This window comes from Leuresthes tenuis, unplaced genomic scaffold, assembly GCF_036924035.1.
Source record: "Leuresthes tenuis unplaced genomic scaffold, fLeuTen1.0.hap1 SCAF_16, whole genome shotgun sequence".
NCBI lineage: Eukaryota > Metazoa > Chordata > Actinopteri > Atheriniformes > Atherinopsidae > Leuresthes > Leuresthes tenuis.
The window spans coordinates 259,450-283,458 of record NW_027325370.1 but is presented as its reverse complement, the minus strand read 5'-3'; the positions used below and the strand labels follow the sequence as shown (position 1 = coordinate 283,458).

The 24,009-nt window shown below is 48.9% G+C and overlaps 1 protein-coding gene across 1 annotated transcript; it reads left to right on the top strand.

Moving 5' to 3' along the window:
* The first annotated feature begins 250 nt into the window (after positions 1-250).
* Positions 251-23,754, top strand: ccdc120a (coiled-coil domain containing 120a). The gene is given in 13 exon segments (XM_072367708.1): positions 251-451; positions 5,658-5,880; positions 11,102-11,266; positions 11,334-11,415; positions 13,262-13,389; positions 14,147-14,260; positions 15,425-15,560; positions 18,220-18,276; positions 18,573-18,657; positions 20,241-20,556; positions 20,558-20,933; positions 21,060-21,309; positions 22,792-23,754. Coding segments are annotated over 11 exon segments (1,698 nt in total). The 5' UTR covers positions 251-451; positions 5,658-5,880; positions 11,102-11,218; the 3' UTR covers positions 22,898-23,754.
* The last annotated feature ends 255 nt before the right edge of the window (positions 23,755-24,009 follow it).

The following is a 24,009-nucleotide window of genomic DNA, read 5'->3' as shown; positions in this document are numbered from 1 at the left end:
TGCTAAACTGAGCTGTGAGTTCATGTTCTAGGCCCTCAGCTCGGGTCCAATCAGCCACATTCTGTTGGTTCTGTGGATTAGAACCGGACCCAGATGTAATCAAGGAATAATTTAAATGCCGTGACGTCATCTCCCCCTACAGACACGTCATCAACAGGGGGCGCGGCTGCTCTGACCTCGTATGTTTCAATCAAGTAAATAATGTTAAAGGCTGCGTCCCGTGTGCGCGCTTGGGCGAGGGCGTGTGCTTGTCTGCGGCGTGGCACTCGCGTCGGGAGCGCGCATCGTTCTGCTGATGGTGCTGAGCACGGAGATGCTGCGCAGAGGAGGAGGAGGATAAGAACATCGATCCCATCTGACTGATCACCTCATCGATCACAGCTGATGTACGCGGAGTGCGAGACAGTCTGGACTGGGTCGAAGATGACGTGACGGACCGCAGGTGATCCAGGTATGAGCGATCCCTCCGCACGGAGGGAACCAGCACACCAGACTCCGTTTGAAGGTCGGTGCTTTTCAGGCTGCCCACCTCGTGTGCGGCAGCGCGCGGAATCAGAACAGCACGAGGCGGGTAATTGATCACACTGATCTCTTCTTTAAATCGGCTCACAGGTCAGACGGAACCGAACGAAGTGACGCAGAAAAATCCTCAGTTTGTTTGAGCCGCTGTGGCGTCATCCGCGCGCAAAATGTGAAGCTTTTTAAAAGGAGGCTGGTTGGGGCTCATGCAGCTGTGAAGCAGGCTGATGACACCTGACAGGTGGTGCTGATGTTGTGGCGTGTCCCAACCCGCCCCACGTGCTGCAGGTGATCAATGAGCTAATGTGATTGATTATTGATGGCAGTATTTCATTTTTGTTCCATTTTCAGAAGAAGTTCATAGAGAGAGGGTCGCGAGCTGTGACAGCAAACTGGCAAACATGTCACGTGACTCCATGAGACCGCAGCTCGTGCTCTTTTTGCTGTCTTTGTGTTCTTTCTGTGAGTGGATCAGCTGATTGATGTCGTCACACAGAGAATCTGACATTTTTACTTTAACATTTTAAACATTTGAAGTTCCGGATCTGATCGGTTCTGCTGTGAATAATCTGATGAGTGATGATTTACCTGCGTGACGCTCAGGTGACACCAGGCAGGCGGTGAGTATTACCCAGAGTTCATAGTGAGCTGCAGGCTGATCTGAGGTCAGATGTCACCTGACAGGTGAGGTTCTGGTGAAGACTAATAATGGGCCTGAGCCAGGATCAGCAGGTTCCTCCACCTGGGCAGGTGTTTGGTCACATGATGCAGGAGTGGATCAGGCCGTTGGTTCCATCAGGGTCCGGTTCACGTGGGCGGCACCGATCAGTGGGTCGATGGGTCGGTCTTGGTTTGTGATGACATCACTTCCTGTTCTGGGCAGCCTGATGTTCCCCCTTGAACAGCTGCACACTGAGCATGCTCAGAACATCTGGACAGAAGGCCTGGAGTCCAACAGAGTGGCAGAACCGCAGGTCCAAACCGCAGCTCTGAGTGGATGAAGCTGAGTCGCGGTTCGTTGTCACACCTGAGGGATCTGGACCAATCAGCTGTCCCGGTTTCATCACGGCCCGTTTCCTGCTGCCTCAGTGAGGTCGATGCCACAGCCAATCACAGCGTAGATCATGACCTCAGGAAGGTCAGGTGACCTGCAGCATCAAAGGGTCGCAGACAGAACCTGCCGCATGAATTACACCTGGGCCTCCTGCACCAATCAGCTCCCTCCGTGCACGTGGTCACCTCTCCTGCACCAATCAGCTCCCTCCGTGCACGTGGTCACCTCTCCTGCTCCAATCAGCTCCCTCCGTGCACGTGGTCACCTCCCCTGCTCCAATCAGCTCCCTCCGTGCACGTGGTCACCTCCCCTGCACCAATCAGCTCCCTCCGTGCACGTGGTCACCTCTCCTGCACCAATCAGCTCCCTCCGTGCACGTGGTCACCTCCCCTGCTCCAATCAGCTCCCTCCGTGCACGTGGTCACCTCCCCTGCACCAATCAGCTCCCTCCGTGCACGTGGTCACCTCCCCTGCTCCAATCAGCTCCCTCCGTGCACGTGGTCACCTCCCCTGCTCCAATCAGCTCCCTCCGTGCACGTGGTCACCTCCCCTGCTCCAATCAGCTCCCTCCGTGCACGTGGTCACCTCTCCTGCTCCAATCAGCTCCCTCCGTGCACGTGGTCACCTCTCCTGCACCAATCAGCTCCCTCCGTGCACGTGGTCACCTCCCCTGCTCCAATCAGCTCCCTCCGTGCACGTGGTCACCTCTCCTGCTCCAATCAGCTCCCTCCGTGCACGTGGTCACCTCCCCTGCACCAATCAGCTCCCTCCGTGCACGTGGTCACCTGATCTCCCTCCGATGGCTGAGTCTCAGCCTTCAGGACGCCTCCCACTCAAACAGGAAGACCAGAACCACGACCCGATCCGCTCTCATCAGAACACGCTTCCAGCAGAGCGTTCGTGGTTCTGAACCTTTCACACGAGGCTCGGTTCTGCTGCTTCACGACAGACGAGCTGCCGTTCATTAAACTGGGGAAAATGTTCTGATCCGTTCCCTGAGAGCAGAGGACTGAGAACAAAGAAGTCCGGATCAGTTCTGGGCTCTGATCCAGCTCCTTTACAGGACTTTTTGTTCCAAGCGGGTCTGGTTCTGATGGAGGTCTCTTCCTGGTTCTGGTTCTGATGGAGGTCTCTTCCTGGTTCTGGTTCTGATGGAGGTTTCTTCCTGGTTCTGGTTCTGATGGAGGTCTCTTCCTGGTTCTGGTTCTGATGGAGGTCTCTTCCTGGTTCTGGTTCTGATGGAGGCTTCTTCCTGGTTCTGGTTCTGATGGAGGTCTCTTCCTGTTAAAGGGTTTTTTCTCTCAGGGGTTTGGACCAGAGAGAAGTTTCGGTTCTGGTAGTTTCCTCAGAGGAAATGGTTTCTGAATTGGTTCTGTGTGAATGAACTGGACTCTAATTGGTTTTCATTGGACTGCATCACTGAGCCTCCAGATGACATTTGTTATGATTTGGTGCGGGTTCAGAACGGGTTCTGAACGGGTTCTGAACGGGTTCTGAACAGGTTCTGAGCGGGTTCAGAACGGGTTCTGAACAGGTTCTGAGCGGGTTCAGAACGGGTTCTGAACGGGGTCTGAGCAGGTTCTGAGCGGGTTCTGAGCGGGTTCTGAACGGTTCTGAACGGGGTCTGAGCAGGTTCTGAGCGGGGTCTGAACAGGTTCTGAACGGGTTCTGAACGGGTTCTGAGCAGGTTCTGAGCAGGTTCTGAACGGGTTCTGAACGGGTTCTGAGCGGGTTCTGAGCGGGTTCTTAGCGGGTTCTGAGCGGGTTCTGAACGGGTTCTCAGCAGGGTCAGAACGGGTTCTGAGCGGGTTCAGAACGGGTTCTGAGCGGGGTCTGAACGGGTTCTGAGCAGGTTCTGAGCGGGTTCAGAACGGGTTCTGAGCGGGTTCTGAACGGGTTCTGAACGGGGTCTGAGCAGGTTCTGAGCGGGTTCTGAGCGGGTTCTGAACGGTTCTGAACGGGGTCTGAGCAGGTTCTGAGCGGGGTCTGAACAGGTTCTGAACGGGTTCTGAACGGGTTCTGAGCGGGGTCTGAACAGGTTCTGAACGGGTTCTGAACGGGTTCTGAGCAGGTTCTGAGCAGGTTCTGAACGGGTTCTGAACGGGTTCTGAGCGGGTTCTGAGCGGGTTCTTAGCGGGTTCTGAGCGGGTTCTGAACGGGTTCTCAGCAGGGTCAGAACGGGTTCTTAGCGGGTTCTGAACGGGTTCTGAGCGGGTTCTGAACGGGTTCTGAGCGGGTTCACTGTCCCGTGAGGTTAAACCAGGTGTTTGCACCTGCCTCTGCCGGTTCTGGCCCACATCTTTTCTGCTCTGCCTCATGTACTAAAAGCTTCTGATCAGAACCGGGACCTGACAGGTTTCTGGGTTCCGTTGTTTGGCTCTGATCCGTTTCGACTGCATCTTCGCTGTTTCAGCTGAGGTCCTCGCAGAGATACAAAGACCCCCAGATAGCTGCTGCCGCCGTGCCTTTGAGCCTCAGCCTGAGCTCATGTGTGTGAGAGGAGGATGAATGTAGGTCAGATGATTCTCTGCTCAGCAACAATGAGGAAAAGCCCAACTCTCAGTTCTCACATCTGATTGGCTGAGAGCTCCAGCCAAGCAGCCAATAACCTTTCAACCCCCGGGCACCCTGTCTGTGTGTGTGTGTGTGGACATGTTGGGTTCTGCCGGTTCTGTGGCACTTTCAGACCTCCAGATCCAGGTCCAGGGTTTGGGTCAGAACCAGGTTCAGAGTCACAGAGTCACAGACAGACATCGGGGCAAACAGAACAAAAGCTCCCAGAAGTTCTGCTGTGAGAGGCTGGAGTTCTGCTGCTCAGGTGGTCTCACAGTCAGACCTGGTTCTGGTTCTGGTTCAGATGATCCGGAGTGAGGAGCACGTCCATAAAATCTGAACCCGCCCTGACTTTGTGCTGGTTATAAATCAATGATTCTGATCAGGTTCATTAAAAATCTGATCATTAATACAAACTGGGCTTGTGGTCCCAGAGGTCCAACAGAACCATGTGGTACCGGAACAATGTGACACGTTTTCTGTGGGTTTAATGTTTGTTTTAGGACAAACACTGTCCCTCCAATCCAGGCCCGGCCTCCAGCAGCAGAACCTCCAGGTTCTGGACAGTCGGCTCGCCTGTGGCTCAGTGTGAAACTGGATCCTCAAACACGTCACTTAAAGGTCCAGATCAGTTCTGGAGACCCGGAAACACTCGCAGACAACAAGTCAAAAGTTCTGAAGGTTTGCCTTAAAACCACTAAATTCTAATAAATAAACAGAACCGGTACCGGTACCGGTACAGATCACACACAGTAGAGACTGCGACTGAGTCCGGAACCTGCAGCAAACCCACAAAGTTCTTCAGAACTTACAGAATCTGTAAAACTCAGAACAGGCTGCGAGTTCTGATCCGTCTTCACTTTGTGGTCAAACAACCCAGAACCACAGAACTGTTGTTCTAAGAACTTCTGGTTCCAACAAAAACATGACCACAGCAGGTCTGCTCAGGTCCAGTTTTCTGTCAGTCAGAACTCCAGAACCTCTATTTGAGAGCAAGAAGTTCTGGATACGGGTCGGGTTGTTACTGAAAGAGAGAGTTCTGCGGGTTGGAGCGGTCTCTCTCAGAACCAGAACACAGAAAATGTCACAGGACCAGAGCTCGGTTCCATCACCATGACAACGATCTGAAGTGGGTTCTGGCCACAGGGGGGCGCTGTGGTGCCACTTCAGTTCCTCTGAAGCTTTCTCCAAAGTCCTGACAGGTTTGTGGCGAGCATCAACCGGACCGAACACCTGCTCCTTTGGGTTTCTACTGAAAACAGTCGTTTTAAGGTTCGGGATTCGCTGAAATTTATCAGAGCGAAAGGAAATAAACTGTGAACAAATGTTATTTAATCTGAGATCAGATTAAATATAAACATCCGATTGACTTATTCGTATTTATTCTGTAAACTAATCACGGATATAAACCAAAGAAATGAATAAAAATATATATATATATAGAGAGAGAATTATTGAATAAATAAAAAAAGGTTTTAATGTTTTTAACATTAATATTTAACATTACGTACTTCCGGTTTTATTTTGACAGATTGAAGCGGAAGTGGAGATGTGACGTTAGGACGCTTGACGCAGAGACGCCGCAGAGTTCAGTCACAGCTCTCCGAGAGAAGAACCGAGCTGAGCTGAGCCGAACTGCACATCCAGCGGGTCAAAGCCGCCTTTATGCCGGGCTGCTCCAGCTTTTTATCCGGCTTTCTTCTGGCTTCTGTCCGGCTCTGAAGGGACCGGCCGGAGGACAGCTGATGCTGCAGGTAATTTCACTGCTGCTCCCGCGAGGCTGTTTGTTTGTGTTTTCTCCTGGAATCAGCGTCATCAGTGGTGACGTCAGAGGTGGAGAGGGAACGCGTTTTAACATTTCATTTGAACATTTAACTGTCAGACTAGATCTGTGTGGCAAAAAGAACATTTCAGATATCCACAACTACATTCTTTCTCGGACAAATGACGTCACTTTTGCCTTTCATGTGTATGGTTTGTCATTAGATATCTACGACTAGTCATAATTCTAGTTACAGATATCTTTAATTCAGCTCAATTAAAGAAATCTACACGTCCCTTTTCAGACATCTTAAATTAAGTTTTGACTTGGCGAAATGACGTTGCAGATATCCGTAATTACGTAGCGGATATCCGTAACTACGTAGCGGATATCCGTAACTACGTAGCTGATATCCGTAAATACGTAGCGGATATCCGTAATTACGTAGCGGATATCCGTAACTACGTAGCGGATATCCGTAACTACGTAGCGGATATCCGTAACTACGTAGCGGATATCCGTAAATACGTAGCGGATATCCGTAAATACGTAGCGGATATCCGTAAATACGTAGCGGATATCCGTAACTACGTAGCGGATATCCGTAAATACGTAGCGGATATCCGTAATTACGTAGCGGATATCCGTAACTACGTAGCGGATATCCGTAAATACGTAGCGGATATCCGTAATTACGTAGCGGATATCCGTGACTACGTAGCGGATATCCGTGACTACGTAGCGGGTATCCGTAACTACGTAGCGGATATCCGTAACTACGTAGCGGGTATCCGTAACTACGTAGCGGATATCCGTAATTACGTAGCGGATATCCGTAAATACGTAGCGGGTATCCGTAAATACGTAGCGGATATCCGTAACTACGTAGCGGATATCCGTAATTACGTAGCGGATATCCGTAAATACGTAGCGGATATCCGTAAATACGTAGCGGGTATCCGTAAATACGTAGCGGATATCCGTAATTACGTAGCGGGTATCCGTGACTACGTAGCGGATATCCGTAATTACGTAGCGGATATCCGTGACTACGTAGCGGATATCCGTGACTACGTAGCGGATATCCGTAACTACGTAGCGGGTATCCGTAACTACGTAGCGGATATCCGTAATTACGTAGCGGATATCCGTAAATACGTAGCGGGTATCCGTAAATACGTAGCGGATATCCGTAATTACGTAGCGGGTATCCGTGACTACGTAGCGGGTATCCGTAACTACGTAGCGGATATCCGTAAATACGTAGCGGGTATCTGTAACTAATTAGAGATCTAATGACAAACGCCGTACACATGAAAGACAAAAGTGACGTCATTTCTCCTGGTAAAAATGGAGTTGTGGATATTTCTATATTTCGTTACAGATGTCTTGAATGAAAAGTCCAACTATTCAAAATGTAATTACGACTCGTCTGAGATCTACAAAGTTAATTCTGGAGGCCAAACGTAGCTTTGAAAAGTTAAAATCTGTTTTTAAATGTGACGCAGAGCAGATTAAACTGTAAAAACAGAAGAAAAACATTCATTTTCAGCTCCTCAAAGATCAGCTGATGAATTATTGATTATTAATATACTGAGTATACTGCAGCAGCTTGTTCTGGACTCGTACCAGAACCAGAACCAGGACCTGGACAGATTTCGATGGTACAGATGTTTGACACATCTGGCTGCAGAGGAACCTCAGTGAGGATGATGAAGAGTCCCGGTGTTTAAACTCCTGAATAATAACAGAAATAGATCTTAGTCTGGGTGGAAGCACAGATCCATTCTGGATCAGAACCGACCCTCAGTTTCAGCGCCGTTACACGGCTCCCGGCGCCGTTCTTTTAAACCTTGCTTCAGTTTGTTCCTCTTTAAATGTCCTCTGCTATGCTGATGACCCCCAGCTGTACCCGACCCATTCCTCTCTGATGTTATTATTTCTGTCACCTCCATCAGAACCAGAACCAGGAAGAGTTTAACGCTTCGTGCGGTCGGCTCAGCTTTGATCTTTGTCTCTGTCGGGATTTATTTCCATCACAGACTCCATTTGAACTGGTTCTGTTTCTGGTTCTGTTTCAGTTCCTGATTCTGAACTCGCTCTTTGTGTTCTGACAGCCAGAGAACCAGAAGCAGAAGAAGTCTTTGGTTTTCTTTATCTAAGAGCTTCTGACATCACAGCCTGGGGGCAGGGTGACGTTGGGCTCCATGTTTAGAACCCAGAACTGTTTGGTATCGGGTCTGTCTGACCCAGAAGAGAACGATGTTAGCTCAGAAAGAACTTCTGTGCTCTGGGATCAGGAGGCTCAAACACACTCCCTGTGGTTCAGAGAGGATTCAGAGAGGGCTCTGAGAGGGTTCTGAGAGGGTTCAGAGAGGGTTCTGAGAGGGTTCAGAGAGGGTTCAGAGAGGGTTCTGAGAGGGTTCAGAGAGGGTTCTGAGAGGGTTCTGAGAGGATTCTGAGAGGGTTCTGAGAGGATTCTGAGAGGGTTCTGAGAGGATTCAGAGAGGGTTCTGAGAGGGTTCTGAGAGGATTCAGAGAGGGTTCTGAGAGGGTTCAGAGAGGATTCTGAGAGGGTTCAGAGAGGGTTCAGAGAGGGTTCTGAGAGGGTTCAGAGAGGATTCTGAGAGGGTTCAGAGAGGGTTCTGAGAGGGTTCTGAGAGGGTTCTGAAGCAGAGCCTGGTTCAGTTTGAGCTCTGGGACTGGATGCAGATTTCGCATCTTTTCCATTCTTCTGGGTTTTTTCAGGGACTGGCCCCCTCCAGCTCATTTCCTCCTTCCTGTTTCCTGCTGGGCTCCACTTCCTGTTCTCAGGGCTGTTCGCTCTGCTGTCAGAGGACATCTTGTTCTCCAGTTTGGTCAAAGTTGATCAGAGGTCAGCACACAAAAGCTGCCGTCACCTGAAACATGAGAGAGGATCAATCTGGATCAATCTGGATCAATCTGGATCAATCTGAATCAATCTGGATCAATCTGGATCAATCTGAATTAATCTGAATCAATCTGAATCAATCTGAATCTCAGCTTCATAAAAAACATTAATAACAAACACATTTAGGTCAACGTCACATTGTAATAAAGCATCAACCCGTCATTATTTAACCAAATATTCTGATTATTTAACTCCTCAAACCAAATATTCTGATTATTTAACTCCTCAAACCAAATATTCTGATTATTTAACTCCTCAAACCAAATATTCTGATTATTTAACTCCTCAAACCAAATATTCTGATTAATTAACTCCTCAAACCAAATATTCTGATTAATTAACTCCTCAAACCAAATATTCTGATTATTTAACTCCTCGAACCAAATATTCTGATTATTTAACTCCTCAAACCAAATATTCTGATTATTTAACTCCTCAAACCAAATACTCTGATTATTTAACTCCTCAAACCAAATATTCTGATTATTTAACTCCTCAAACCAAATATTCTGATTATTTAACTCCTCGAACCAAATATTCTGATTATTTAACTCCTCAAACCAAATATTCTGATTATTTAACTCCTCAAACCAAATATTCTGATTATTTACCTCCTCAAACCAAATACTCTGATTATTTAACTCCTCAAACCAAATATTCTGATTAATTAACTCCTCAAACCAAATATTCTGATTATTTAACTCCTCGAACCAAATACTCTGATTATTTAACTCCTCAAACCAAATATTCTGATTATTTAACTCCTCAAACCAAATATTCTGATTAATTAACTCCTCAAACCAAATATTCTGATTATTTAACTCCTCGAACCAAATATTCTGATTATTTAACTCCTCAAACCAAATATTCTGATTATTTAACTCCTCAAACCAAATATTCTGATTATTTAACTCCTCAAACCAAATATTCTGATTATTTAACTCCTCAAACCAAATATTCTGATTATTTAACTCCTCAAACCAAATATTCTGATTATTTAACTCCTCAAACCAAATATTCTGTTACAGACTAACAGCTGGTCAGAAAGATCCTTCCACTGTGAGTTAATGACAGTTTGTAAACTTTCCTTTCAACATGGTCCTCTGCTTTTCAGAAACGCTACAAATACTTTATATAAGCAGAACATTTGGACTTAGATCCCAACATCTTTGTATTTTGAATTTAAGGTGTTAAAATATCTGCAGCAAGCACAGAAGAAGAATAGAATTGCAGTTAAAACGACCGTCTAATTCCTGCTGTGAGAACTTAATGCTGTTAGTGAAAGACAGAAACTCAGCCAGCAGTTCAACATCTGGGCTGCAGAGACTCCTTCTCACTTTGGGAAGATAAAGATGTTTAATAAAGCATCCTCCATCCTGTTATCAGAGTGCTTTAAAGTGTTCAGCTTCTCTCCCAGTAACAGATTCTGTGTTTGCATCAGACTTCAGCTGGAAGTCAGACTGTTTCCAGATACTTGGATGTTCTCTGCATGAGGCGGAGTTTTGGTTCATTGATGTTCCTGAACTCTATGATCGATTCTTTAGTTTCTGTCACATTAAGATCAAAAGCATTTAACCAGCTGTGATCTGACGGAGAGGCTCTTTGGTTGTGGTACCAACAGAGGTTTTATAAAAGTTCAGGCTGTGCAGGGTCACATGTTTGGACCTGGAGCTTCTCATCTTCAGGCTGTGCAGGGTCACATGTTTGGACCTGGAGCTTCTCATCTTCAGGCTGTGCAGGGTCACATGTTTGGACCTGGAGCTGCTTCTTATCTTCAGGCTGTGCAGGGTCACATGTTTGGACCTGGAGCTGCTCATCTTCAGGCTGTGCAGGGTCACATGTTTGGACCTGGTGCTGCTCATCTTCAGGCTGTGCAGGGTCACATGTTTGGACCTGGAGCTGCTCCTCATCTTCAGGCTGTGCAGGGTCACATGTTTGGACCTGCTTCTTATCTTCAGGCTGTGCAGGGTCACATGTTTGGACCTGGAGCCTTTTCTCACGTTCATGTGTTCAGACACTCAGATAAGATCAGGTGTGTCCCACACAAAAAGCCCCAAACCCGTACGTTCCTTCAGCCCGACAGACTCCCAACCAGCCGGTCTGATTTAATCCCATGAGTCTGTCTGATGGTCTGTCTGTTACCCACCATCAGCTGAATCAGCTGAACTGCTCCTCCGGCAGCGTGGGCGGAGCCTGAACGCCATGAGCCAGAACATCAGGGGAGCTGAAACTGAGCCCTGAGGAACACCCGCTTTAACCTTCTGCTTTGGATCTCTTCCAGATTTTATGAAAAAGAATCCATCCAAACACACACTAGCGTCCAGGTGACCTGTGATTGGTCCTCAGCCTGACCTGAGAGGCCGACCCGTCGGTCACACCTGTGCTCGGTGGCTGGTGGATGGCCACAGGTGTGCACTACTGGAGCTCTCATGAACCCCGTCACAAGGTAAGAAATACCTGCAGTGTTCCCAGAAGTCGTCTGCACGGCTTTAAGGGTGTCGATCTGTTTCCAGGTGAGTGACGGCGTCTGGGGAGGCGGGGCCACATGGGGAGCACCTACCATGGAGGTCAAAGGTCAACTCATCTCAGCCCCTGGTGAGAGCAGATTTTATACAACCCATGACCAGAACTCACCTTTACCTGTCTGTCACCTTTACCCGTCTGTCACCCGTCTGTCACCTTTACCCGTCTGTCACCTTTACCCGTCTGTCACCTTTACCCGTCTGTCACCTTTACCTGTCTGTCACCTGTCTGTCACCTTTACCTGTCTGTCACCTGTCTGTCACCTTTACCTGTCTGTCACCTGTCTGTCACCTTTACCCGTCTGTCACCTTTACCTGTCTGTCACCTTTACCTGTCTGTCACCTGTCTGTCACCTTTACCTGTCTGTCACCTGTCTGTCACCTTTACCCGTCTGTCACCTTTACCTGTCTGTCACCTTTACCTGTCTGTCTCCTTTACCTGTCTGTCTCCTGTCTGTCACCTTTACCTGTCTGTCACCTGTCTGTCACCTTTACCCGTCTGTCACCTTTACCCGTCTGTCACCTTTACCCATCTGTCACCTTTACCCGTCTGTCACCTGTTTGTTACCCGTCTGTCACCTTTACCTGTCTGTCACCTTTACCTGTCTGTTACCTTTACCTGTCTGTCACCTTTACCTGTCTGTCACCTGTCTGTCACCCGTCTGTCACCTTTACCCGTCTGTCACCTTTACCTGTCTGTCACCTTTACCCGTCTGTCACCTTTACCTGTCTGTCACCTGTCTGTCACCTTTACCTGTCTGTCACCTGTCTGTTACCTGTCTGTCACCTTTACCTGTCTGTTACCTTTACCTGTCTGTCACCTTTACCCGTCTGTCACCTGTCTGTCACCTTTACCTGTCTGTCACCTGTCTGTTACCTGTCTGTCACCTTTACCCATCTGTCACCTTTACCCGTCTGTCACCTTTACCTGTCTGTCACCTGTTTGTTACCCGTCTGTCACCTTTACCTGTCTGTCACCTTTACCTGTCTGTTACCTTTACCTGTCTGTTACCCGTCTGTCACCTTTACCTGTCTGTCACCTGTCTGTCACCTTTACCTGTCTGTCACCTGTCTGTCACCCGTCTGTCACCTTTACCCGTCTGTCACCTTTACCTGTCTGTCACCTGTCTGTTACCCGTCTGTCACCTTTACCTGTCTGTCACCTGTCTGTCACCTTTACCCGTCTGTCACCTTTACCCGTCTGTCACCTGTCTGTCACCCGTCTGTCACCTTTACCCGTCTGTCACCTTTACCTGTCTGTCACCTTTACCTGTCTATCACCTGTCTGTTACCTGTCTGTTACCTTTACCTGTCTGTCACCTGTCTGTCACCTTTACCTGTCTGTCACCTGTCTGTCACCTTTACCCGTCTGTCACCTTTACCTGTCTGTCACCTTTACCTGTCTGTCACCTGTCTGTCACCTTTACCCGTCTGTCACCTTTACCTGTCTGTCACCTGTCTGTCACCTTTACCCGTCTGTCACCTTTACCTGTCTGTCACCTGTCTGTCACCCGTCTGTCACCTTTACCTGTCTGTCACCTGTCTGTCACCCGTCTGTCACCTTTACCTGTCTGTCACCTGTCTGTTACCCGTCTGTCACCTTTACCTGTCTGTCACCTTTACCTGTCTGTCACCTGTCTGTTACCTGTCTGTCACCTTTACCTGTCTGTCACCTGTCTGTTACCTGTCTGTCACCTTTACCTGTCTGTCACCTTTACCTGTCTGTCACCTGTCTGTCACCTTTACCTGTCTGTCACCTGTCTGTCACCTGTCTGTTACCCGTCTGTCACCTTTACCTGTCTGTCACCTGTCTGTTACCTGTCTGTCACCTGTCTGTTACCTGTCTGTCACCTTTACCTGTCTGTCACCTGTCTGTTACCTGTCTGTCACCTTTACCTGTCTGTCACCTGTCTGTGAAGATCCTCTCACCTGTCCAGACAGGAAGCAGAGGGAGCGAATGGCGGAGCTGCAGGAGAGGAGGCGGAACCTGCAGGCACTCCTTACCACACGATTGGCTGAGCTGAGACGCATCTGTCTGCAGGAAGCGGTGAGTGATGTCATAGCAGGAGAAGGAATATGATTGGTGGAACACATAAATCAGCACCACCCTGGGAGAGTTTACATCGTCATGCTTGGACATTGCTTGTGGCGTCCCCCAGGGATCAGTACTGGGTCCGAAACTGTTCATCCTTTATAGAAATCAAAAGGATTAAAATTAGTATTGTTTGCCGATGACAATATTTTTTGTTCTGGAGGGGATTTAAAGAAGCTAATGGAGATGGTTTGATAGAAACAAATGATCATTAAATCTAAATAAAACTAAACTGAGCGAGTACGGCATTATCTGCATCTGTTAACCATATGAATGATCTGTATCTGTACTCGGGATGGGCGGGGCCTAACCTGGAAGTGGGCGGGGTTTAACCCGGAAGTGGGTCAGGTTGTCCTGAAAGGGGCGGGGCTTTAACCAGTATGTTATTTTAAGCATGCAGTTGATAAAAATAGTTATTTATTGCAGATTAGAAAACTATTTACAGGACAGCATCAGCATTGAGGTTCAGATCAATGGTTTTGATCACGATAACAAACTATTTACAGAACAAGTTTTGCAACAATGAATGCAACACAGGCGGAACATACTCAACGTAACTTTCTTTTGTTTTTTTCTCCACACCAGGTGTGTGTGTAGCTTAATTTGTAATATTTATACCACTATGTTCGAAATAAAGCCTTCATTCATCAGAAGCTGTAGTGGGATCATATGATGCAACATGTGAGGTGTTTCCTGCGTTTCTATTGGTCAGGAGCTGACAGGTGCAGTTCCCAGTGACTTCCCCCTGGAGGTGGGGGAGAAGCCGCCGTGTTTTCGGAGGCAAGGTGGGACGTCCCGCCAGGGAAACCGAAAGTGGCGAGTGGAGGTGAGGAAATTGATATCGGTGCATTCAGGTGCTGTGGGGAAAGTAGGACACCTGAAAACTCTATAGCTTCTCTTTACAAATAGTTCTCATTTGATGTCCAGCTCCAACAGTCAAAATACGGTTTAAGTATCAGAACAATAAACAATTATCTGGTCTGACCAGGTCTGAAAATGAGGTAAATACAACCAAACCTGCCCCCTTACCCTACCTGCCTACCTGTAAGGTGCTTTGGATAAAAGCGTCTGAAAAATGCATAAACATAACATCACTGCTGCTGAAGCTGCTGGATCAGGGGTTCACTTAGTTTTACACTCACTGCTGCTGAAGCTGCTGGATCAGGGGTTCACTTAGTTTCACTCACTGCTGCTGAAGCTGCTGGATCAGGGGTTCACTTAGTTTTACTCACTGCTGCTGAAGCTGCTGGATCAGGGGTTCACTTAGTTTTACTCACTGCTGCTGAAGCTGCTGGATCAAGGGTTCACTTAGTTTTACTCACTGCTGCTGAAGCTGCTGGATCAGGGGTTCACTTAGTTTTACTCACTGCTGCTGAAGCTGCTGGATCAGGGGTTCACTTAGTTTTACTCACTGCTGCTGAAGCTGCTGGATCAGGGGTTCACTTAGTTTTACACTCACTGCTGCTGAAGCTGCTGGATCAAGGGTTCACTTAGTTTTACTCACTGCTGCTGAAGCTGCTGGATCAGGGGTTCACTTAGTTTTACTCACTGCTGCTGAAGCTGCTGGATCAGGGGTTCACTTAGTTTTACTCACTGCTGCTGAAGCTGCTGGATCAGGGGTTCACTTAGTTTTACTCACTGCTGCTGAAGCTGCTGGATCAGGGTTCACTTAGTTTTACACTCACTGCTGCTGAAGCTGCTGGATCAGGGGTTCACTTAGTTTTACTCACTGCTGCTGAAGCTGCTGGATCAGGGGTTCACTTAGTTTTACTCACTGCTGCTGAAGCTGCTGGATCAGGGGTTCACTTAGTTTTACTCACTGCTGCTGAAGCTGCTGGATCAGGGGTTCACTTAGTTTCACTCACTGCTGCTGAAGCTGCTGGATCAGGGTTCACTTAGTTTTACACTCACTGCTGCTGAAGCTGCTGGATCAGGGGTTCACTTAGTTTAATTAACTAATCGATCTGAGTGAACGTTTCTCTCTCTGCAGGCGGAGGAAACTCAGCGTTTGAAGCCGAAGAAAACTTTGTTCAGTGGAGCTCTGAGAAAACACAGCGACTCTGAACACAACTCACAGACACACACTCACCACGGCAAGAGGACCGTGCACAGAGGCGTCCACACAGGTAACACACACACACACACACACACACAGTAACACACACACACACACAGTAACACACACACACACACAGTAACACACACAGTAACACACACACAGTAACACACACAGTAACACACACACACACACAGTAACACACACAGTAACACACACACAGTAACACACACACACACACACACAGTAACACACACACAGTAACACACACACACACACACACAGTAACACACACACACACACAGTAACACACACAGTAACACACACACAGTAACACACACAGTAACACACACACACACACAGTAACACACACAGTAACACACACACAGTAACACACACACACACACACACACACACACACACACACACACAGTAACACACACACACACACAGTAACACACACACAGGTAACACACACACACACACACAGTAACACACACACACACAGTAACACACACAGAGACACACACACAGAGACACACACACAGTAACACACACAGGTAACACACACACACACACACAGTAACACACACAGAGACACACACACAGAGACACACACACAGTAACACACACAGTAACACACACACAGTAACACACACACACACACACACACACACACACAGTAACACACACACACACACAGTAACACACACACACAGGTAACACACACACACACACACAGTAACACACACACACACAGTAACACACACAGAGACACACACACAGAGACACACACACAGTAACACACACAGAGACACACACACAGAGACACACACACAGTAACACACACAGGTAACACACACACACACACACAGTAACACACACAGGTAACACACACACACACACACAGTAACACACACAGGTAACACACACACACACACACAGTAACACACACAGGTAACACACACAGGTAACACACACAGGTAACACACACACACACACACACACAGTAACACACACAGTAACACACACAGGTAACACACACAGGTAACACACACAGGTAACACACACACACACACACACACAGTAACACACACAGTAACACACACAGGTAACACACACACACACACACAGTAACACACACACAGTAACACACACACAGACACACACAGTAACACACACAGGTAACACACACACACACACACAGTAACACACACACAGTAACACACACACAGACACACACACACACACACACACACAGTAACACACACACAGTAACACACACACAGACACACACACACACACACAGGTAACACACACAGGTAACACACACAGGTAACACACACACACACACACACACAGTAACACACACAGTAACACACACAGGTAACACACACAGGTAACACACACAGGTAACACACACACACACACACACACAGTAACACACACAGTAACACACACAGGTAACACACACAGGTAACACACACAGGTAACACACACACACACACACACACAGTAACACACACAGTAACACACACAGTAACACACACAGGTAACACACACAGGTAACACACACAGGTAACACACACACACACACACACACACACACACACAGTAACACACACAGGTAACACACACACACACACACAGTAACACACACAGGTAACACACACAGGTAACACACACACACACACACACACAGTAACACACACAGGTAACACACACACACACACACACACACACACACAGTAACACACACACAGTAACACACACACAGACACACACACACACACACACACACAGTAACACACACACAGTAACACACACACAGACACACACACACACACACACAGACACAGTAACACACACACAGAGACACACACACACACAGTAACACACACACACAGGTAACACACACACACACACACAGTAACACACACAGGTAACACACACACACACACACAGTAACACACACAGGTAACACACACACACACACACAGTAACACACACAGGTAACACACACAGGTAACACACACACACACACACACACAGTAACACACACAGGTAACACACACACACACACACAGTAACACACACAGGTAACACACACAGGTAACACACACAGGTAACACACACACACACACACACACAGTAACACACACAGTAACACACACAGGTAACACACACACACACACACAGTAACACACACACAGTAACACACACACAGACACACACACACACACACACAGACACAGTAACACACACACAGAGACACACACACACACAGTAACACACACACACAGTAACACACACACACACACACAGTAACACACACACACACACACACACACACACACACACACACACACACACACACACACAGTAACCCAGCAGCCGTGGTTTCAGGAAGTCGAGGAAACGAGCTTCTTCCTGTCTTATTTCTAACCTGTGTCTGTGTGTGTGTGTGTGTGTGTGTGTGTGTGTTACTGTGTGTGTGTGTGTGTGTGTGTGTTACTGTGTGTGTGTGTGTGTGTGTGTGTGTGTGTGTGTGTGTGTGTGTGTGTGTGTGTGTGTTACTGTGTGTGTGTGTGTGTGTGTGTGTGTGTGTGTGTGTGTGTGTGTGTGTGTTACTGTGTGTGTTACTGTGTGTGTTACCTGTGTGTGTGTGTGTGTGTTACTGTGTGTGTGTGTTACTGTGTGTGTGTGTGTGTGTGTGCGTGTTTTTCCAGACGATGCAGTGCGGTCGGAGAGCAGCTCGGCTTCAGACTCCCCGGGACACGACAACGGTACCTTCCTGTCTTTGTGAGGACCGTGGCCTCCACACGGTTCTCAGGACGCCTCCCTGTTAATCCGCCAAGTTGATGCATTTTACAGTGAACAGGCCCTGAGGCTCAGCATCGGGGGGGCATGGCTTCGTGCCCCGGCGCTGAGCCCCCCCCCCCGGCGCTGAGCCTCGGGCCCCCTGACTGCACACAGTCTGCTGTATTTGATCTTTTTGGTTTAGTTCCTCCTGATACTTTGGTGAATACTGCGATGCATTCAGAACCATCACAGCCTGCCTTTATCACTTCCTGTCTGTCAGATGATGGCGTGTCTCAGTGTCGCCGCCTGCTGGTCTCTGCTGGGTCTCCTGTGGAGGTTTTATACCAGAACAAATCCAGGAACAAGTAGGTTTATTCTCCACCTTCAGCTGAATGTGTTAACATGTCCACAGAAGCTTTAGTTTAGTTTGTTTCATATATTCTTGAGTTTTCTGCAGCTGACAGAATCAACAGGTGATGGGTCTGAAAAGGTTTAAACCCTGCATGTTTCTCTGGTTCCGTTTGAGTCTTCGTCCTCCAGGTTCTGTTATCAGTTCCCTCTGATCTCAGTTCCCTCTGATATCAGTTCCCTCTGATATCAGAGGGAACTGATATCAGGTCCCTCTGATATCAGTTCCCACCGATATCAGGTCCCTCTGATATCAGGTCCCTCTGATATCAGTTCCCTCTGATATCAGGTCTCTCTGATCTCAGTTCCCTCTGATCTCAGTTCCCTCTGATATCAGGTCCCTCTGTTATCAGGTCCCTCTGATATCAGTTCCCTCTGATATCAGGTCCCTCTGATATCAGGTCCCTCTGATATCAGGTCCCTCTGATATCAGTTCCCTCTGATATCAGTTCCCTCTGATATCAGGTCCCTCTGATATCAGGTCCCTCCGATATCAGTTCCCTCCGATATCAGGTCCCTCTGATATCAGTTCCCTCTGATATCAGGTCTCTCTGATATCAGTTCTCTCTGTTATCAGTTCCCTCCGATCTCAGGTCCCTCTGTTATCAGGTCCCTCTGATATCAGTTCCCTCTGATATCAGTTCCCTCTGATATCAGGTCCCTCCGATATCAGTTCCCTCTGTTATCAGTTCTCTCTGTTATCAGTTCTCTCTGATCTCAGTTCCCTCTGATATCAGGTCCCTCTGTTATCAGGTCCCTCTGATATCAGGTCCCTCTGATATCAGGTCCCTCCGATATCAGGTCCCTCCGATATCAGGTCCCTCCGATATCAGGTCCCTCCGATATCAGGTCCCTTCGATATCAGGTCCCTCCGATATCAGGTCCCTCCGATATCAGGTCCCTCTGTTATCAGGTCCCTCTGATATCAGTTCCCTCTGATATCAGTTCCCTCTGATATCAGGTCCCTCTGTTATCAGGTCCCTCTGATATCAGTTCCCTCTGTTATCAGTTCCCTCTGATATCAGGTCCCTCTGTTATCAGGTCCCTCTGTTATCAGTTCCCTCTGTTATCAGTTCCCTCAGTCGTGTTTCTGTAGAAGTTGTCATGTGAGGAGACAGAAGGTCACTTCTGATTGGTCCGTTCAAGGTATCGGCTGTCATGTGATAACTAAAGATAACCACCGGCTCAGATCTCTTCCCCGTCCTCATGAAGTCGTGTCAGCTGACATCAGGGAGTTTGAACCTACAACAAATCAAGCTCAGAGAAATGTTCCGTCCTCCGGGATGTGGCGTTTTCCGGGATGTGGCGTTTTCCGGGATGTGGCGTTTTCCGGGATGTGGCGTTTTCCGGGATGTGGCGTTTTCTGGCGGCAGCGGGTTAAACGCCGGCGTTGGACCACGGCGTTGCACATTTCACCAACCGGCCTGTGAAATGTCGTGTTGTGGTTTAACTTTAACCCAAGTTGTTGTTTCCCGGGTCACAGTCCACGGGTCTGATTCTGGTTTGAACCAGTTCAACTTTTCCTGTCTTCTTCTTTCAGAACCGAACATCCAGAGACTCTTCAGAACCAGAAGCCCCCCCTCCTGCCTCCCTCCCATCCTCCCCTTTGCTCTCAGGACTCCTCCCCCTCCTCCTCTGACCCGGGGGGGGGAGGCGACGGGGGAAGCCGAGCAGTTTGTCACTCCGACGGCATCCTGGGCCCCACCTTCCCCCCAGAGGAGGAACTGGGGGTGCAGCAGGGGGGAGGCTGGGTGTCCCGGGGAACGAACGCCACGGGAGCGTTTTGGAGCTCTGAGACGGCGCCGGACAGACGGACGAGGGTGAACAACGGCGTCACTGAGGGGGGCGAGAGGGGGGGAGGGGCAGCGCCAGGGAGGGGAAGAGGGGCGAGGGGGGGGGGGTTACAGCGAGGTTCTGCTGGACTATGTGTGGGGGAAGCAGCTCCAGCGACAGCAGTCCCAGCCCAGCAGGCAGCCAATCACGTCGCAGCTGTACAGCAGCTCGAAGCAGCCAGCTGGAGCCCCCCCCACCTACTGCAGCCACCAGGGCGACCAGCGTCGAGTCACCCGCACCAAGTCCTGCGGCCCATTCCTGCCGACCGAAGCCCCGCCAACTATCCAGCCCGACCCCCACCCCCACCTGCTGCCCCCCCGGCCACCACCGCTGCCCCCCCACCAGGACTCCCAGCTGGAAGAGGCCACCAGGAGCCTCCACAAAGCCTTGGCCCTGGAAGGTGAGCATCAGACCGGGAGACTGGGCCGGTCTGGTTCTCCTGGGTTTGAATTGTTTCCTGGTTCCGGGTCAGAACTGCTCCTGAACCTGCTGCTCAGGTGTAACTCTGCTGGTGTCTGATTCTCAGGTCTGAGGGACTGGTACCTGAGGAACACCTTAGGCTCTGCCCAGCAGAACTCGGTGGCTGGGAAGGTCAATGGCGCCGGCACCAAGATGAACGCCGTGCTCAAGGCTGGAGCTTTGCAGCGCAGACGAACAACTCATGGCATCATCCAGCAGTCAGCCTATCAGACGGAGGCGGATCATCACGCCGCGCCGCATCACAAACCGATGCTGCCGCACTCAGCCACGTTCCACGGACACCCGCTGCACGGCAGGTAAAAGTTCCCACAATGCTAACCCGAACGCTAACTCGAACGCTAACCCGAACGCTAACTCAAACGCTAACCCTAACTCTAACTCGAACGCTAACTCGAACGCTAACCCGAACGCTAACCCGAACGCTAACTCGAACGCTAACTCGAACGCTAACTCGAACGCTAACCCGAACGCTAACTCGAACCCGAACGCTAACTCGAACGCTAACCCGAACGCTAACTCGAACGCTAACTCTAACACTAACTCTAACGCTAACTCTAACGCTAACCCGAACGCTAACTCGAACCCTAACGCTAACTCGAACGCTAACCCGAACGCTAACCCGAACGCTAACCCGAACGCTAACCCGAACGCTAACTCGAACGCTAACTCGAACGCTAACCCGAACGCTAACTCGAACGCTAACTCTAACGCTAACTCTAACGCTAACCCGAACGCTAACTCGAACGCTAACTCGAACGCTAACTCGAACGCTAACTCGAACGCTAACCCGAACGCTAACTCGAACCCGAACGCTAACCCGAACGCTAACTCTAACTCTAACGCTAACTCTAACTCTAACTCTAACTAACGCTAACTCGAACGCTAACTCGAACGCTAACTCGAACTCGAACGCTAACCCGCAGAACTTTGGGAATTTATGCCCATACAATCATAAAAATCCCAACGCAGCGCTCCACTCGTTTAGCTTCGTCCTCTGAGGGGAACATGAGACCTGGGTCTTCCCGTGATGTCACTGAACACCTGGATTTTCCTTTAAAAGTTTTCCTTTAAAACCTGACTTTTAGACATTTTAGGGCAACATTTGATGGTACTGATAGATTGATAGATTACTCACTCAGATTACAAAGATTACAGATTAGCGTGTTAGCATGTAGCAGCGAAAAGTAAAATATCAGAAAAACATTCAATTTATAACTGAAAATTCTACTTTGTTCCTTCCATCTTCTGTCAATCGCGACTTTTAATGAAAACAAACATTTTTCATTTTCATATCGTCGGTAAAAGTAGAATTAAGGCGTCGCTCCAACTTAAAGCAGAGTTTGGACCTACAGTAACCTGATGGATCTTTGCTCCGCCCCTTTTCTCTCCAGGTAACAGAGCCACCTTCCACAATCCAAATTAAATTAATTCAGTGATTTCTGGACTGAAACAGCTGTCCACCCTTTCCCACATCAGACCGGTTGTTACGGACTGGCGCTGGTTCTGACCCGACTGACCCTGGCTCTAACCCAGCGAGTTCTCTCTGAAAACAGAACTCTTCCAACACCTTTAGGACCCTGAGGACAGCCTATATGTCAGTATACGGTGTATTGATCAGCCAGTTGTCCTCTGCCGCCCCCTGCTGGTCACTGCAGCTCAGTCCAATCTGAAGACTCGACACACCTGAAGCCTCTGAGCAGCGCCCCTTCCTGACTCCTTACCAGAGCTCAGGTGATGCACCTGTAAAAGCTAATAATAAAGCTGTCTCCCTCTCTCAGGTCTGTGGACGGCTCCTTCCACCATGACTCGGCCCCCTCTCAGAAACAGGAAGTCGCTCTCAGAGACCCTCCGCTGGACCAGCCGTCACCTGGGACTCTGGTGTGACTGACCCAAGGACCGATCCCAGGCTGGCTTCCTGGGCTTGATGTGTCCAGGGGACTGACCCAAGCCCACCTGTGACCCGGTGGAGCTTGTAGTCCTGGTGGATGAAGGCTCCTCCTCAGGTTATGGTCCCTCCCACTATGATGTCACACAGGTGATCAGATGAGCTGCTGTCATTCAGAAACAAGAGAGCAAACTCCAAAGGACACAGTCCAAGCAGAACTTCCTGCTTCAAAGACGTTGTCTCTGAAACATTCCGACTAAAGACAGATTCGGCAGAGATTAAGAATCTGTGCATCGGTCATTTTTTCCATTTTCACTTTGAAATCAAAGGTCAATGAAAAATTGTCTGGTTATTTTTTATTAAAGAACGCCTGATTTCCAGCCTCCTGGTGACTAAACCCAACCAATTAAACATTCAAATAAAGCTCTGCCCTTTTGTCTTTGGTGTTATAATAAAAACTAAATAACCAGCCAGTTTTTCAGTATTTGACGGCCGATTGAAAATGAGAGAACCAATGATGCACAGGTTCTTCAGAACCCTGGACTTAAAGCCCGTTTACACTGAACATTTCTGGGCTTCTGTTGATGTCTTGCAATCTGAGACTGGACTGAGTCCAAATTCTCCCAGTGTGGCTCTGCTTTGACCCACAAACCAGCTCATCAGAACAAACGGTCCAAACTGGCCCGTGAGAACCGTCCTACCGACGAACCAATCAGAACAGTCCAGCGGATGACCTCACTCATGATGCTGTTTCAGGGAAATAAAACGCTTCTGGTGAAGCAGCGATTCCTGAGTCCTGGAGCTGTTTGGGGGTCTTTCTGAGACCCTCCGACGCACCTGGAGCTGTTTGGGGGTCTTTCTGAGACCCTCCGACGCACCTGGAGCTGTTTGGGGGTCTTTCTGAGACCCTCCGACGCACCTGGAGCTGTCTGGGGGTCTTTCTGAGACCCTCCGACGCACCTGGAGCTATTTGGGAGTCTTTCTGAGACCCTCCGACGCACCTGGAGCTGTTTGGGGGTCTTTCTGAGACCCTCCGACGCACCTGGAGCTGTTTGGGGGTCTTTCTGAGACCCTCCGACGCACCTGGAGCTGTTTGGGGGTCTTTCTGAGA